Raw genomic sequence first — 18,464 nt, 5'->3', positions numbered from 1 at the left:
GTAAATATTATGTTAGACAATCAAGGCACTTGCTTTATTAAAATTGCCAGATACTCAGAACAAAGAATTATATACAGAAGTCAGTTGTTCACCTAATAATTTCCTAACATTTAAGAGCTGGTGTTCTCCACGTAATGTCCCAGAAGGAATTTTTATTTAGATTGAAGGTGTCCTGGCTCGTAATACCCGTACTGGTATACAAGTTAAATAACTGCACATTCAAGACATATCTAATTAGCCAGAAGGAATGCAGATGGTAAGGATGCTTCTAGTGATACGGCACAACTATCCAGTACAATGCCAACATCCAACTGCTAAGTGCGGCAAAGGGAAAACATATGAAGGAAGACGCACTGCAGGGAAGGAAGACAACTGAATGTTAATGGGAGAGGAAAAGGTTCTTTTTTCTTTTTTCCTAAAAAAAGAAAACTCAAGAGGCTGAGTTTGATTTTAAACAAATACAAGGAAGTGACCAGAGTATACATTTAACCAAGTTTACTGTCTCACAGACGTTACTTTTTTCCCTCTCTCAGTTCACCTCTCTGACTATTGCTAAAAGAATGTTAATGCTCTCACTCCATGAGCTGCTTTCTTAAATTAAAAAAAGAGAGGAAGAGCTTCCCAGTTCTTTCTTTGTATTATTTCAGTGCTTTCACAGTGTTCACAGTAGAAAATTTTCTTAGCAACTTTTTACCTAGTCAAAAGCTGAGCTCATATAGTGTTTTCTGTTGCTTTTTACAACACCTCTACTTAAATGGCTTTTGCCTCTGTTTTACAGAATTGAAGCTGAATGAAGCAGAAACAGATTTATCTCCACAAGTAACAATTAAAATAGGCTGCTAATTTCTGCATCGTGGAAATATTGAAGACAATGAGACTTCCAAAATCCTGCTGCAGTGTAGCAAGACCAGGTAGCTGCAAAAAAGCCATCCTTCTATTTGACAGGAAGTTTGTCATTTGTTAGAAGAACGTTAATATCTGCCTCATCTCAGAAGTCATCTCATACAATGTAATTGTTAGGCAAGCACACGGAAAAATGTTCAGCCACTTTGAGGTTTAAAGCATCTGTCTGGAGCACAGATTAGTGAAACAGAAAACGATCAGGTTTGGTTATTTAAAAACAAAACAAAAGAACCCCTCCAAACAACCAGCAACAAACACAAACAAAACCAACCAACCAATAAAAATACAACCTAGGAAAAGTTTTAAGTGGAAATAAACTTACCAATTGACGCATCACCATCGAGGAGATTGTCATCTTCAGAGGTCTGAAAATCCATAATTACTCCTGCTCCATCTAAAAGCTCCTCATCACTGCTTGCACTAGTTATACTATTGTAACTGTTTCGATAGTAGCCTCTATGAAACAGCTGCTCAGACTCCATTTAGCTGCTTTATAACCTATATAGAGAGAGAAAAAAGTTATTTTCTATTTGAATATTCAAAAAATACTAAGAAGTTTATATCAAATAAAATTAGTATTTCAAGCTTTGGGGAAAAAATTGTTAAGGTCACAATACCACAAGTTACAAAAAGGTAGCAGTAATACAGAACATTTTGTATATAGAACATTTTACAAAAATCTTCAGTGATTTTTAACCGGATGATGTTTTCTCAGGCCAATGTACTAATGAAGTCTCAAGAAAGAGCGTAGTATGCACTAGCAGTCCCCAATTAATCTGATTCAAGAATTATCAGTTAAGACAGAGAACTTCATTAAAGCCTTATATAAATCCACAGCTTGTCCACACATTAAACACTTTATATAGTTCCAAAAGTCCAAAAGGATTATATAGGAGAGTTGGAACAGGTTACAGAAGAGCACAATGACGACAAAGAACAAAACAGTTTTCCTTCTAAAAAGACAACAAAATGGATCAGGACCCTCCAGTCTGGAAAAGACATAATGTAGAAGATGACAACAGATGTCAGTAGAATCACAAGTGGCGTGAAGAAAATGAAGAAGTCAGTTGTTTGTCAGTAGCCCTACATGTCATAATGAAAAAAATGAGGTGACAAGCAGATAAAAAAGGGCTAATCCTTCATACAGTATGTAGCAAAGTGGTAGAATTCTTTGCAACTTTGCAGAAGAACGCAATGGTTCATAAAGCAGCCAGACAAACTCACAGAACTACAACAAAAAAACTCCCCAATATCAAAAGCTATTAAGAACAACACCTCTGGTGGAAATGCTGGAGACTTGGAGAGCATTCTGCAGATGTGCATATGCTTATTCTCTTCTTCTGCTCTTCCCTAGAGATCTGCTATTGGGCAAGACAGATCTGTTTGACTTTACTCATTCTTATTTCTTTAAAAAGATATTTACAATTTAAAACATACTCTCTCTTCAATTAAATTTCTTCCATTCATCTCCATTTTTTTTACCCAAAATAAATCAGATCACAATTTGTAATTTAATCAGAAGCCAACACTTTAATCTGTTCAAAAGATACTAACTTTTCACACAGAGTAATTTTTGGCATTCCCAAAAAAATGGCATCTACAAAGAACATGCCTCCCAAAAAGTCAGAACACAAACAGTCTATTTCATTTATTGCGCTCACAGAAAGTCTGTTAATATCACTTCACCAGTTCCATTGGGGTGTTATCACAAATGGAAGCCACACTGCGCAGATGAAATCAGAAACTGGGACTTTCTAGAAGTGTTTCCACTCAATGCATCATTTGTTGCTTTTCTCCACCTGCTTTGTGCACCAAAATCATATTATAGACTCCCATCTGCCAACTGGCCTCCTGCTGAAGTGAAATCTTTATTCTATATTCATATGACCTTTCCTACATTCTGATGAAGTTGCAAGGAGACAGAACACTCTCCTGCCTTGTCCATAGAAGTAGTACTAGAAGATAAAAAGCACAAGACACAAAAAAAGCCTGTAACACAACGTAAGGTTTCGTCTTTTGTGTTCTTTGTATCTTTTGTGTCCTATTGTAGACATGACTTTTTTTTATTAAGGTTTTTTTCCCCTGACTTATTTAACAATCTTTACTACAAAGCAGAAATCAGTTAACATGGAGGAGAAAGATCACCATTCAGTTAGAAATCACAAAAAGTTGTTTGTAAATTTATCAAAACAACAAAGAGGTAGCAAATGTAGACCCAAAAAATACTACTACTTTTGTGTCAAGCCCCAAATTCAAAATTCAAACTGCTCCAAGAACTTCTGAAGATTATTACTGTGAGTGTACCAAAGTGAGAGTATCTCTTGTGTAAACCACAGATGAAACACAATTATCAAAAGCAATTACTGGAGCTCAGAGGGAAACGACTCTATAGTGTCAACTGCCGCAAATTAAGGGAGCACAAGTAGCGGATTCTCTTGTTATCCATGTGGTGTTGTGTTTGCTCCATACTGAGGGCATGGCTAAAATCTGCTAAGTCTTTTAATTACTCTACCAAGTTTGGAAGCCACATCCAGTTTTTTCATCTAATAAAGACATTTTCCTGTAATATTATCAGCAGAAATATTTACTGCAGTATAAAGACAGGACATTGCAAATGTATCTTTTAAAATAAAGGATGATTTTATCTACATTAAACTCCATAGCTTCAGTTAATTTTACTACAAATCTCCCATTCAGAATAAGAGAAATAACTCTCCTCTTGGATAAATGTCTCCCTAGATAAATGTTTGAACAGTGGATTACACATATTAAATCTTCCAGTAATTGAGAAAATGCTTTCAGACTGGGCTACAATGGAAGGGAAAGTTTCATCAATTGGTCAGTAACTGATAAACAAAACCAACAGAGAGAGCCAGACGAAGCATATCACAAAGCACCCCTCTATCACCTCTCCATAAACATGACTCCACATGCCAACTCCTCTGGCACATACATGTCTCCAGTTGTATGACAGGCAGGATAGTACAGACCTTTTCTTATTTTGAAACACTACATGTATCCCGCTGTAGAAGTACTGCTGCTGACAGACCAGAGAATGTTAACTGATCAATAAGCTTTGCAAAGGACTAAAATTTTACTTTTAAAGAGCATAATGGTCACTAATTTGTCCACCACTATCTGCAATTAATTAAAAAACAGGATAAAAGGTTAATGATGCACTATCTTGAGCTATGTTAAATGCTCAAGAAAACTTATAAGCATGTGTTCACGTGACCTAAAACACTGCTAGCACTACTCACAGAAAGCAGAATCCTCCTTGGAAACAGACTGCTGGGAGCATCAATAATAAAGAAAACAAAGAGCCAGGAAAATTATTTCTATGGCTACAACAGCCAGAAGAGAACCAGTATCATGCCTGACCCACTCTGGTGCAGTTTATCATTTGTGGATACCGGAAGAGTGCATTCACACAGGAGAGCTTGCCCAAATGCTTATGGAGTTGTGAAGGGAGAAATAACCAGCCAATTTGCCATTTTGTAATATCAGATTCATTCCACAGATTCCATGCCCTCCAGACAGACACTAAATGGGGAAAAATGGAAGTTACTCAAAAGAAATTGCCAACGGGGTAAAAACGTACTGGCTGAATGCTAGTCAAACTCAATCTTCTGAAAAAGCAAACAAAAAAATTCTACATCAGGTTCCCAACGAATTCTACTTACAGTAAATATTTAAGCAATAAACCTTTTTTCAATCTAGACTACTGTAAAAATCCAAGAGGAATTACAAAGGATTATTGAGAACATTCAAGATATTACCTTTAACTTATTTCTACAAAGCACCACAGTTTTGATTCAGAGTCTAGTCCAAATATCCCAGAAAGCAGACTCAAAAATGCTTCAGATTATCTTTGAAAGAAACCCATAAATATTGAAGCAATGCAGTGTAAGAATAATAAAAAAAGAAAATATAAGCAATATCCAGGAAGCTCTTGGAACAGGAAAGGAATTTGACTCAACTCACATATCCAAGTCTTCTATGAAAAGATTGTAAAGCCAAAAAAGTACAACAACTAACCCATCTAACCCACTTCTATTACTGAGGTACTTCCAGGATGTCTTAACCCATCAAAATGATTCTACAAAAGCATATTAACAGAGAAGCCACTGGCACAAAAAAAATTAAATAACAACAAAAAAAAAAACTCAACCAAACAAAAAACCCCAAATCAAAAACCACCACCAAAAAACGCAAACCAAACTGAAGAATAGAGAACTAAAGCAGGATTTCTTACCTGTTGTGACTAGAGAGAGTGAAGAAAGTAATCCGTATACAGGTATAGGAAATCGTGAGAAATCTAATTAAATACAGTGCAGGCAAGAACTAAATTGGTAAAGGAGAGCTGTGGAGAAACAGCTACATTAACAGTAGAAAAAGCATGTAAGGCTACTGCAGTTTCCTGCACGATCTAGTACCACAGGCACTTTTCAGCTCTCCAACGTCAGACATCCTGCTTATCTTTCAAGCCCTACAATTAAAAGGTCAAGCAGAGAAGTAAGTCAGCTGAGGGAACCACTTCCAGTGTAGAGACATGTCTCTGGAAAAGGCAGAGTAGGCCAGTAAGAAGTCTAATTTACAGGACATTTGTTGTCAGGTGATCCAAGCAATCGGTAAATCTCCAGGATGTGCTCTGTTGTCCCATAAAAACACTTTTCTATATGTCATATATAAAGGGGTGGCAGGGAAAAAAGGCATCTTAAGCTTGTTATTCCCCCAGAAAGGGGGTGGCGTGAAAACTTAAAAGTACTCTTCCAGATTCCAAATTTGCTTTAAATAGTTTAAAGTTAAAAACAACTAAATAACCCCCAACAATAACAATGGGATGAAGTTCAATAAAGCCAAGTGCCGGGTCCTGCACTTTGGCCACAACAACCCCATGCAGCGCTACAGGCTGGGCACAGAGTGGCTGGAGAGCACCCAGGCAGAAAGGGACCTGGGGGTACTAATTGACAGGAAGCTCAACATGAGCCAACAGTGTGCCCAGGTGGCCAAGAAGGCCAATGGGATCTTGTCCTGTATCAAAAATAGCGTGGCCAGCAGGAGCAGGGAAGTGATCCTTCCCCTGTACTCTGCGTTGGTGAGGCCACACCTTGAGTATTGTGTTCAGTTCTGGGCCCCTCAGTTCAGGAAGGATATTGAGGTGCTGGAGCAGGTCCAGAGAAGAGCAACGAGGCTGGTGAAGGGACTGGAGCATAAGTCCTATGGGGAGAGGCTGAGGGAGCTGGGGTTGTTTAGCCTGGAGAAGAGGAGGCTCAGAGGTGACCTCATCACCGTCTATAACTACCTGAAGGGAAGTTCTAACCAGGTGGGGGTTGGTCTCTTCTCTCAGGCACTCAGCAACAGGACAAGGGGGCACGGGCCTAAGCTCCACCAGGGGAAATTTAAGTTGGATATCAGGAGAAAATTCTTTACAGAGAGAGTGATCAGGCATTGGAATGGGCTGCCCAGAGAGGTGGTGGATTCACCATCCCTGGAGATTTTTAAACGCAGATTGGACGTGGCACTGAGTGCCATGATCTAGTAAATGGACTGGATTTGGACCAAGGGTTGGACTCGATGATCTCGGAGGTCTTTTCCAACCCAATCGATTCTATGATTCTATGATTCTAATACAGAACCCAACAAACACCACCAACACAAAAAACCCACAAATCAGTAACAACCCACAATGATTCATCTTCTTAACAGAAGAGCTCTTTCCCAAACTGAGAAGAATACTGATTAATCCAAAAATCAGTGTAATATTCAATTTTTCTGCTCAGTACTAGGAGCTAAAAGGCAGCCATCTCTCCCCTAACTAACATCTAACCTTCCTGCAGACCCTGCTCCAGGACAGCACCTAGTGAGAAATGCTACGCACCCATAAAGCAAAAGTAGATGAAATTAAAATTTTTAATACAATCTTTACACATACGAATGTGTTATACAGTCAAGGAAATGGATGATAGGAACGGAGGAGTAATTTGCTGAAAAATTTTGAAAATAATAGAGAATTTAAAATGTTTTAACTGTTAAGAACATTCAAAAGTGTTATAAAATGGTCAGAAATTCTATATACATCATCTTATTTGTAAGTATCCAACTACTGTATACTTTAGAAACAGATAAACAATATGACAGAAACATTTCCCACACCCATACTTAGATTAACATTTTAACATATATCCCATGTATGGGGATATATGCCAGAACACCTGCCCAAAAGATAGAAGCAGTCAAGAAGAGCTTTGATCTCTTAATTCCAAACATCCCATATTACATTAACTTAAAATACTGCAGTATCATCTTTTTTTTTAAATAAACCTGCCCTTTAGAAAGAAATTTTCAACCCTGAAATTACAAGAATTTTACAATCATTCTAAAACAAAGGCCATGTTGTGGCCACTCTTCATCTTAGTCTCACCAGCATGGAAATTACATTTCTATTTTCATTGCAGACTCAGCATATCTCACCTCCATTTATTTATTTTGTCTGTGACATGAAGATATTTAAGCAAGATGAGAACATCGCTTATCTTTCAAACTCCAGGCTTGGAAAAGGGTGCATGAATTGTCAGGAATTTCCCACTGTAATTTTTAGATCACTAGCAGATTATTTCTTCATAAAAAGGCTCAGAAAAATCTCAACATTTCAAATCAAATGCAGAAGGGAAGATGAGCAAAAAAGCAGATTTCCTAAACTTTCTCAAGTTAGCTTAGACCACAAAAATTCTTAAGGATACTCAAGAATCCAAACTGTTAAAATGTAGTGAATGCATATGCTAACCTTTACAGAAAGACATACTCAGATCTTTCTCTGCAGCACTCAAAAAAAACCTCTGGAAACTAATTTTTTTCTTTTCCTTACTGTAAGCATGGTAAGGCACTGGAACAGATTGCCCAGAGTTGTGGATGTCCCATCCCTGCAAGTGTTCAAGGCCAGGTTGGATGGAGCTCTGAGCAACCTGGTCTAGCGCAAGGTGTCCCTGCCCATGGCAGGAGGGCTGGAACTAGATGGTCTTTAAGGTCCCTTCTAACCCAAACCTTTTTGTGAATCTGTAACTAATCTCAGGAGAGATCTTTAGTGAGAAAGGATCTTGGCAAATTTTTAGGGCATCTTTAGAAAAATAAAGTCACAAAGGAACACTTCTAGTTAACTGAAGCTATTTGAGTTTAAAATCAAAAAAATCTGTTTGAGTCTATGTAGTAGGTTCCAACGTTCTGTTGAAATAGAAGATAAGTCAGTTTGCAAAAATATACATAGGTAAAACTTGCTCTAGTTTCCTTCACAGCTACTTCAAAAATAAAACTAACACTCAAATGCTGATACTCAAATATGAACAGACACATAGATGAAACTACATGAAATGGTAATACATGTAAAGCAAGTCTTAGCTTTATAACTGCAACAAAAAACCAGTATTCACATCTACATTCTACTGAATCTTGTCACTCTTAGCTAAAAACACTTAGCATAACAACAGCCTGAAAAGTTTTTTCACTTTTATGATACATACCAATACGAATATCACCACTATATACCTGATCTTCACAAAAGCAGAATCTATAATAAATACTCATTTTTATAGCACTTTTTATCTCCTTGGCAAAAAAAAAACAAAAAACCAAAAAAACAAAAACCAACCAACAAAACCCAACTAAAACCTGACAGCCTAATTACAGGATGAATACCAAACTCATGCTTCTAGTCATATGATGCCAAGTGTTAAAGGCATTGACTTTAGTTTGTATAAATTATTCAAAACCACTGCATCTCCACTCTCTAAAATGTCTCAGCCAGTAAGGTTATGGCTACCCATAGTTGTGACAGCTGAAGAATTATACCCACTGGCACAAAGATATCAGCCTACCTGATGGACAGGATTGCTCCTTTCACATCCACCAAAGTACTAATGTGAATACTTTTTAATGGCATTCAACCCGAACTGGCTGGATGAGCTGAAAACTCCAATTTAAACTTACTAAACTAACCTCATTTATTGATACATTAGAAAAAAACCTCTGCTATTGGAGTTGAAGAGTAGTCTCCCACACAGGTACAGTAACAAACAGCTCCATGAGTGGCAAAGTCTTTAAGGGGTTTTTAATTAACAGCTTAAAAAGAAGAGGGAAAAAAAAAAGTTAAGAACATAATCCCTCAGCATGAACTAGAATTAAATATAAAAGCAAATATTATAAAGCAAATACAACTCAAAAGCTTCACAGGTAAATACTGATCCTTAGTCGATGGTAAACAGCTGTGTCCATTGCTGCCACTTTGGAGCAAACCTAAAATACGTGTAAGATGTAGTATTAGCTTCCAAACTAATGGGTCAGTACCTACAGCTGCAAATATTCGGCCCAGATAGGAAAAGATGGAGAGTTTCCTTGGCAAAAAAAATCTCTGGTGTCAGATGGGAATAACACCACAATTCACTAAGACAAGTGAAAGGTACAACCCATACTCCTCTTTAAAAGGGCAGGAACTATGACTGCACTTTCTATTGTAGACAATGTAACTTCTGTCTGTTGAGTCTTAGGTCACAATGCTCATTTTCTGTTTGATGAAATGACACTGCAACAGTGTCTCCTTACAGTTTACAGAGGTTGTTGCTTCTTTTTAACTTGGACTGAGGTTGCAGTCATCTGAGAGTTATACAAAAAAATGGAGCAGAGCTTTTCACACACCACCAGAATGACTAGAAATCTTGTTACTCGTACTAATTTTCTTTAACTTTTCAGAGTAATGCAGTTCCTTGCTATGTGTACAGATTCATAAATGCAGGGTCACACCTGAGTTGAGTATCTTTCAGATAATTTCATTCAAATTCAATATAATTCAGGATTGTCAAATTAGAACCTGAAAAGGCACCACTATCCCCAGTATAACTCTAAGCATCTTCTCAGTAACAGCAGCTGCCACAGATTTTTAAGGTCCTTGCACTGCACTCAAACTTCTTTACAGACTCATTAAAGCCTCTGAGATCAAGGAACGAATCTCATAGACCTCTCCAAAACACATCACAAGAACAGGACCACTGCTTGTGAAATCTTGTGGGGACCCCTGGTGGTTCATGGTCCTTACTTTCCTTACTAACGATTTTCCAGCTTCAAAGGAGTGAAAAAAAACACCAGCTAAAGAGGAACACATCCACTGTACTAGTGTTAGAAGTGACAAGATTTTGGTCACCAAAAACAGCTGGGCATTTTTCTTGGTATATGTAATGGTAGAATCCCAGAAGATAAGGAGCTAATGTGTATGTCTCAAACACTGATAGAAGGATGGCTGTGGAGCCAACCAAGGACAGCTAGTAACAACAGACAAGGATTGTTGGTACTAATATCCTGTGAGAAAGAACAAGATGTGGCTGGAGAAGGGGGCCATGCAGAGGTGGGGCAGCACTTTTCCAGGACAAACATGCTTGTTCTCATTCACAGCTAGGATTCGCGAACGAAGATTTGGGAAGGGCTCTACCCACGTTTGTTGCAAGCGCGTTGGTGGCTAAAAAGGCCAATACGAGATAGGCATGGCCAGTTGCACATCCTTGTTCTAGTTCCTGGAGATAAGCACAACTGTGCAAGGACAGGAATGAGGCCAAGGTGTGGGCATGAACTGTAGGCGGGGATCAAGACTAATCAAGACCCCCAAAGTCCTCCGACCCATTTCCAGACAAGTCTGAAAGAACAGACCGCACATGACAGCTAATTTGCACAGAAAGCAAGAAATCTATCTTCAGGGCAGGGAAACCTATGTATAGAAAGGCACCCTCACCAAGCCCAAGTGGAGCCCCTAGGACCCTGAATATCCCATCAGCTGGACCGACATTGGAACCAGGACTAGTGATCTTTTTTTCTCTCCTTTCTTTCTTTCTTTAATTCATCTTTTCCTTCCTCTCTTCCCTTTCAGCCTACCCCTTCATCCAAAACCCAATGCCATGTGCTAATATAGCAGGTCAGGGACTAACATATCAACTTTTATGCCAAGTGTGTAATTTAGTAATAAAACTTTTTGATTGGTTGTAGACCCTCTGACCTGCCATTCCTTTTGACAATAAGCATCCCTGAATCTTGGGTGCTTCCTTCCCCTTAAGGGTGGGACATCACAGTAACAGTGATAAACTGACAACCTATTTAAACCTCCAGGCCAGGAACCCTGACAGCAGGGTTGCTCTTTTTCTTGCTCTGGATCCTCTCAAGCAACAGTGTTAAGACAGCAAAGTGAGGAAGGACTGAAGTGATCTGCAATCAACACCTGGATCTGGCTCATGGCTAACCTTCTTGGCTGGACTACACAGATGCCACCTCATTTTTGTAAAAACAGCACATCCAACCATCACTGGTTGACATTCTGGTCATTTTTAAAGATTAAAAAAATATATAAACATATAAATCTCTTCAGAGAGACCTATGAACCTCTGATGTTAATAAACAGATTGTTAATAGATTGTTTCTGCTTTTCAATATACACAATAGTCTATCCAAAGGAGATTAAAAAAAATCAAAAGGCAGTGAAGCCCTAGATGCATAACACCACCAAAAGCAAAATATTTAGTAAATCAAGTGTGCTAGCAGTTCTGAATGCACAACAAGTTCCCCTCACTTGAATATTCTTCTCTCCAGCTGTAAAACCTACTTGAGTGGTTGGCAAGGGCAGCTTCTAAAATTACATGTACTTTGTCAGGGTCTACAAATGGTAGACAAGTTTCTGGTAGGAGAGTCCAGGGGGAAATTTACTGTTCAACAGTGGTATCAAGTTGAAAGCAAGACTCAAGGTGGGTATTTTACAAGAAAAAAGAAATCGTGTTCATGTAAGATTTTTAATATTGAAACAACATGAAAAAAAATCACTAACAGTTTACTAAAAGGCTTCTAGCTAACAGAGTAAACAAGAAGGTCAGTTATCTTAAAAGTGTTATATAACCACGGAGATAAGGTCAGTTCACTGGGTTCATAGATAAAATTTATTAAAAATAATCCATCCTCTACTCACCCAAAGAACCAAAACATTTTTTAAAATTTGTTAAAGAGGAATAAACATTGACAATTTTGTAACAGGGGTAACAACATATATACTCAGTACACAGATTGTTAGGTCTCCTCAACTGTTAGAATAAGTTAGAAGAATATTCACATCTCAGCACAAAACAGAAGAAAAGTCTATAAGACTGATAATAATTTAAAGTGTTTACATATTCTCGTAGTTTTTTACGTAAGAATAAAAGTTTTCTGCAAGACAAGCAGTAAAAAGTCAAATAACAATTAAAGAAAACTTCAGGTTCCTTTCCTACAGATACCTATTTGGAAATTTTCAAACTGAGAAAATGAATGTCTTGGAAACATAGGGAGAACTGATTTTTTTTTCCCAACGCATGCATGAGACAAATTAACAGCAGAAAAATTGCAGATAACATCAAAATCCAACAAATCTGGCAGAGAACACTAATTTGGAGATAAGAGTAGAAGGAACTCAAACACAAACTTCTCTTTCAGGAAACAGAGTAGTTGAATTTTAACTGGCAGGATGTCAAAGTATTAAGTCACCTCAGTAGCTCTTTTTGGAATTTAAACAAAGTACTGAAATGAAATGCCATTTTTGCTATTACAATTAGGAAATGTTTCTTCATTATACTTTATTGCAGTATGAAGATGTAAAATGCACATTTCAGTATTTTCTCTTTTCTGAACTTTTTAGAGAAATTTATCAAAATATACCGAACATAAGAAAAAGTAACAGCAAAGGTTATTTTTATCAAAGGGTCTGTGCTTCAGGACTGAACTTATTTCACTTTTTTCTTTACTATTCCTCCTTACCCTCCCAAAGTAAGCATAGTCTACTCCTGTACCTAGAAAGCCTAAGGAAAATGCCTAACAAACAAAACGGCTGAATGCCTAAAAAGTTGAAGGAGAAAACAGCTCTGCAAGTCATCAAAAATAACTGCTGGTACCCACTATGAAGTTATGAATTCTCTTCTTTACATTCATTTCCAGGAGTATATATTCAAGACTACTTACTACATAATACAAACTAATAAGGATAGTACAGATGTAAACAGATTTGCAACCATTTTAACAGCTTTGTCTAGAATCCTTTCTACTATGCACGAAGCCTAGAAATTACTTTGTCAACTCTCTTCTCCCCTAATAACAGATATTATCAGATCATTAAGTATAACCACTACCTCAACAATTTACATTTTTCAGTTTCTATCTTTTTAAAGCAAAGCACATGTCCCAGCAAACTTTTATCTGTTTATAACTCTTTCATATTAGAATCAATTTAAATGAGTATTGTTTTCTCTAGATATTATTCTCTCAGATGATTTTATAAAGGCTACCAAAATTCAAAATCAAGTTTCAAGTTTAACAACTATAAAAATTTGTAATTGTCAACTTTCTAATATTCCAAGCTCAGCACACAAACAAGTGTGAATTACTCTGTCACAGAGCCTCCTCGTTCATGAGCACAGGTACAAAGCTGGCCTGACACCTGAATAGCTTTAGAACTCAGCCAACACAGAACCCGCACTTTTAGGTTATGACATAAGGGAACGGCTGACACAAGGAGGACAGGATTGGGAACTCGCTCTTGAAGCTCACAGGCGTTACACTGAAATCTTAGTTTTGGGAAAATAAGCAAGGAGGGTATGTAAGCAGTTCCATGCACATGATTACTGCCACTGCTGACAACCTTTGGAAGTTACTGGGTTACTGCTGTTGTCAAGATGCCAAAGCAAGAAATTTAGGAACACACAAACTAGTCTGAGAATTAGGAAGTGAACTTAAACTGGCACTACCACTTCCGGCACAAATCTCTTCAGCAGCAGGGCTCCTATTCTACTTTTTTATTATGACCAAGTTAAAAATATCCCTACTGCCAAATTATTATAAGACTTTACCCTGAAAACTTGATTTGCACAGTTACACCTATCCACATGTATGAAGTCACTTAAATAAAGGCAGGAAAAAAAATATCCAAATGTTCCTAGAATGCCTTTTGGCAATGGTTGTGAACTTGGAACAGTTGTCCCAGCTTTAAAGCTTTCACTCAAGGAATGCAACTCTGCTGTTCAAATACCAAGGTAAGATACACACATATGGAGACCCCAAAGCAAAGTGGAGGGGGGCAGAGCCAAACTGTATATTCAGTGAACAGAAGAGCATATATTACACGGCTAGACCAATGTGTTCATAGAATAACCAGTGCACAGTGGGTTCTCACTTGCACTTAAACATCAGTTTGCAACAAACATTTGGTGTGGAAGAGAGTACAAGAAGAAGTACAAACATAGTCAAGAGAAAAATGCAGGCAAATTCATAAAATAAAGTTGTTTAGAGCGATGCAGTCACAAAGAGCAAAGACCAATAGCTTCAAGTGTCTTTCCCAGTCAAGAATTTGGATAGGCTTGTTCTTATTACAAATCAATATTAGGAGAGAGAAGGTATTTTTCCTAGGATTACTTTAACTTGCAAGTATGCACCACAGGGAGAATAGTAGCATAGAAAACTACAGAGAGAGGACACTAAAAATTTGGGCAAAGACAGCCTTGGGAATCATACAATCAGCAAAACATGTTTCTAGAAATATTACAATACACAATATGAATGATATTTACTATTTTAGGACTGACATACCAATATTAAACAGAAGCAAGCAAGAGACAAGCTCCATTTTTCTGGACACTGTATAAGTTTTATTTTCACAGTTGTTGCAGACAGATGCAGAGTCATTGTGTTTCAAGCTATGAGTTTCAAGCTACCTGCAGTTTTCCCATAGCAGAACTCCTTCCCATTTTGACAACTTTGAAGCAAGTTTACATCTGCTTGCCAATGAAAGAGACGACATCAAATTTAAGGCAGTCAGTGAAAGACTTATCTTAGAAAAAACGATAGTGGCAGCTGGTGAGTTCTCTAGGGACTTATTTGTTATACTTCACAAAGGTACGTGTCCTATAATGCACTTTTTTTTTAAATTTTACATTACAGCTTATTGACATTTCCTTAAATAGAGAAACAGTATTGAGGACTATCTGTTTTCAAATCTGTCATACCAACACATCCTTCATTCTAATAGCTGTATCTGCAAAGAAGCATCTGTTGCTAAGGGATACAGAATATAAACCCTTCACAGGTCCACCAGAAAGAAAAGCATCTGAAAGCAAAATACACCTGACAATTTCTTTCAAAACTCTGCATCATAAACTTCAGAAGTCCCACAACCTCAAAGAGGAGGTGTAAGTCCTAACACCCAAACAATTATCATTACTGATACATTGCCAAAAGTATTTAAGCATCTATTCTAACATAGTTTAGCACCAGAAACATTTTATTTGGTTGTAAGGCCCTATTTAGCTTAGTATTTTAAGTGTGACACAGCAAATTTACCATGCTACACTGAACATAGTTCACTATCAGCACATAATTTTCCACTGTCACACACTCTCTCAGACGTTCATTTTAGGTGAGAATCGATACACACTTGTTTCACAGCCATTCCCACGTTTTTGGATAGGGAAGGGAAAGATTTTGGACAAGTAGGGAAAACAATATGAAAGAATGCAGTCAATATTCAGTTTTAAACTCGCTGATCTGCACTTTCATTTAACTGAGAGGCTCCAAGGAGAGAGCCCATTATCTCACCCCTTGTGTAAGAGCGGCCCAACTAGCCAAACCCGTAAACCAGCATAAAGCGCGCAACTCGAGCGGAATAATCCTTCCAGCCCCGGTTACGTGGGGAGGAGACCCTGGACCTTCCCAGTCGCAGAGCCCCTCGCTCTCCGTGCGCGCACGAGAGCTGCCCAGCGGAACGCGGGGATGGGGTGGCACGCCGGGCTTACGCCGTGTAAACACGCGGGGCACTCCTCCCTTGCCCGGGCCCTCGGGGGAGGCGGGCGGACCAGGAGAGGGGTCCGCCGGGAACCACCACGTCTCTCCCTTCCCGCCCCCGACTGCGAGACGGAGCCATCTCGCTGGCGAGGGCGCAACAGCCGCTCCGCGGGCGAAGGCTCCGGGCTAGCCGCTCCCCTCCTCCCCATCCCCATCCTCCTCCTCCTCCCGCCGACTCAGCCCCGCTCGCTCCCGCGCCGCGGGGGAGCCCAGCTCGCCCTGCCCTGCCCTCCCCTGCCCTCCCCCGTCCCGTCCCGTCCCGTACCTGCGCAGGCGGCGCCGCCCGCTGCTCCCCGGGGAGGCGCTGGCTCATCCTCCCTCCGAGCGGCAGCGGGACACGGGCTCGGCCCCGGAGCCGCGGCCGCTCCGCCGCCGGCACCGCCCCCTCGGCGCGGGCAGGGCGGGGGCTCGCACGGCGCACGCTCGGCGGGTCAGCGGCGCCGTCACTGCTGGTTCCGCTTCCCGCGGCCCGCCCGGCTCGGGGCCGGCCCCGCTCCCGCCCGCCGAGGGGCGCGGCTTCCCGGCGGCGCGGGCCGCGCTCGGGTGCGGGGGTGCAGCTGGCCCGGGGGGAGGCAGGACAGCCTCGCGCTTAGAACGGGGAGGAGGCGGTTTCCCAGGTACAGGAGGGAGGGAGGTGCTGGGCACATCGCGGCGTCGTTCGGCTGCGGGCTGAACCCACCGTCTCTGAATTCCAGACCACCAGGCGCTGCGGGGCCCCGAGAGCATAAGGGTTTTACCTGCAGAGGAAACACAGGTGTCGGGCTGGGCACGAAACTGCTCGGCTCTGCCAGCCGAGGTACTGAGGCCAGCGAAGGGGTAGCTTAGCACACAGTGACAGAAGGCAGGTTCCAGAAAAGCGCGGCAGGTAAAGGGAAAGGGGTGGATTATTTTTCCAAGGAAAATGCCCGCTGGTCCGTTTGTGCAAGGCTAAGAACTGTGCGAACCAGGTGATGGATCGAGGCAGTCGGACTGAGAAAGTGCGTTGTGAATCTGGAGGCTTTGCCCGTAGGTGTCATAAAGGCGCTTTGGGGTCGGGAGCGGAGGAGCCGCAGGTCCGGCCTGGCCCGCCCCGGTGAGCGCTGCGCTCAGCTCCACTGGGGCGCGCGTCCCTCTACGGACCCTGCCCCGGGGCTGTCCGTGGGCAGACTCGTACCGGCGGTGCCGGGCTGTGCGGTGCTGTGGGGCGCGGTAGGTTCGTCCGTGAAACACTTGTAGCTGGTTTTTGGTTTTTTACCCCCGAAACCGCTGACAGCCACCCCGCGCGCCCCGCCCGTCACGTGACCCGCGGCGCGCGTTACCAGGGTGAAGCACCGCTAACGCGGAGAGGGCGGGCAGGGCTGCGGCCCCGCCCCCGTGCGGGCTCGCCCAATGGGAGCCGAGCCGAGAGGCGGGGCCGCCAATAGGGGCGGATGGGGCGGGGCTCTGGCGGGCGCGGGGCCAGGTTGGGTGGCTGTGGCGGCGGCGGGCAGGTATGGCGGGGCGGGAATGGGCACGGAGCGGGCACAGGACGATGCTGTGGCGGGGCGGGGCGCGGCGCGACGCGACGGAGATGGGGCGCGGGGCCGTCCTCCTGCGGAGTCTCTCCCAGCCGCCCTGGGGCGAGGGGTTCTCGGCCGCACCTCTCGCCCCGATGCTGGGCTTGCCCCAGCTGTGCGGGGGCGGCGGCCTGGCGGGGCCCGGCCGGGGAGCGGGCCTGCCCTGCCTTGCCCTGCCCTGCCCTGCTCGCGGGCACCGCACCGCGCCGCTCCGATCCTCACACGCCCGGCCCAGCCCTGGCCTGGCCGTGCGCTCCGGTCGGCCGGGCTGTCGCGGGGTGTGACTTCTGCTGCTTTCCTGCGTGTCCGTGGTGGATGAAATGAGTTATTGCCCAGGGCTGGAAAAGCCAACGCCCTATCGGCGCTGATGTCCTTTCTCAAGACGCCGCTTTTTCCCTTGTCACGTGTAAAAATAAGACCTCTGTCTCATAGAAGATATACACGTCCTTTGCTGAACTGCAGGCAGGCTGATTATTGACCATTTGTATTTGCACGGAGCAGCATGCGGTAGCAGCCCTGAGCTACGCCTAGTGCAGCTGCTTTAGCTGTAGAACAACGGGTTGTTTCAGAAAGCAGGAGCAGGAGGAGAACTTCAGTAAAGCCATGTGAAGTTCAAATTGTGTCCCACCTGCTGTACTTTATTGTCACCCAAAAGAGAATATTGAAGTTAATACCAAGTCTTTCTTATATTTAGAAGTGCAACTTCAGATTAAACTGTCTCTACTTTAAGAAAAAACTCTCCCTAAGAGGTTGCAAGTCTGTAATTTTCACTTTTTTGTTTCCTGGTAGTTATGCTTACTCCTAGTATGTTTCCCATCTCTTTTGCAGAACAGATTGCTTCAGATCTCTTTTCTTTTGTCTTTCTAGACTAGTCAAGCTTATTCATTTTAGTCTGCTTTCATGGTATGGATTCTGTTAAGCAGCATCTGTGTCTAGTGTGTGGTAACTTTGTGGGAAAAAAATTAACCCAAATCAGGGAGAGACCCAGATTGTGAGACCTGTGATGTGTGTGAAGTATGGATGTAAGCTACTAGGATCTCCTGTTGGGAGTAAGCTGGATACAGCAAAGCATAAATGCTGCTAGTGCTTGCAAATGAGGCTTAGATGCAGGAAAGCATAGGCACCATTTGTCTTTTTCAGCTT

At 41.7% G+C, this 18,464-nt stretch overlaps 2 protein-coding genes across 12 annotated transcripts in view; one reads left to right on the top strand and one right to left on the bottom strand.

The window, feature by feature from the left end:
* Positions 1–16,187, bottom strand: part of CLCN3 (chloride voltage-gated channel 3) — a 71,388-nt gene extending 55,201 nt beyond the window's left edge. For both annotated transcript variants that reach the window (XM_064652455.1, XM_064652457.1), the window contains exons 1-2: positions 16,052–16,187; positions 1,226–1,401 (exon numbers count right to left, since the gene is read on the bottom strand). In XM_064652455.1, the coding sequence (XP_064508525.1) occupies positions 1,226–1,385 (160 nt within the window). In that variant the 5' untranslated portion in view covers positions 1,386–1,401; positions 16,052–16,187. The remainder of the gene's footprint in view (positions 1–1,225; positions 1,402–16,051) is intronic.
* Positions 16,188–16,283: 96 nt separating this feature from the next.
* NEK1 (NIMA related kinase 1) overlaps positions 16,284–18,464 on the top strand; it is a 45,397-nt gene continuing 43,216 nt past the window's right edge. For 8 of the 10 annotated variants that reach the window (XM_064652444.1, XM_064652446.1, XM_064652439.1 and 5 more), the window contains exon 1: positions 16,284–16,403. The gene's annotated coding sequence lies outside the window, so the exon portion shown is untranslated. Of the gene's footprint in view, positions 16,404–16,460; positions 16,652–17,196; positions 17,256–18,464 lie in introns of those variants that run through there. The other 2 variants (XM_064652438.1, XM_064652437.1) reach the window with 2 other exon arrangements.

Source organism: Pseudopipra pipra, chromosome 4 (assembly GCF_036250125.1).
Source record: "Pseudopipra pipra isolate bDixPip1 chromosome 4, bDixPip1.hap1, whole genome shotgun sequence".
Taxonomy (NCBI): domain Eukaryota; kingdom Metazoa; phylum Chordata; class Aves; order Passeriformes; family Pipridae; genus Pseudopipra; species Pseudopipra pipra.
The sequence above is the reverse complement of the archived record's forward strand: the minus strand, read 5'-3'. Positions and strand labels throughout refer to the sequence as shown.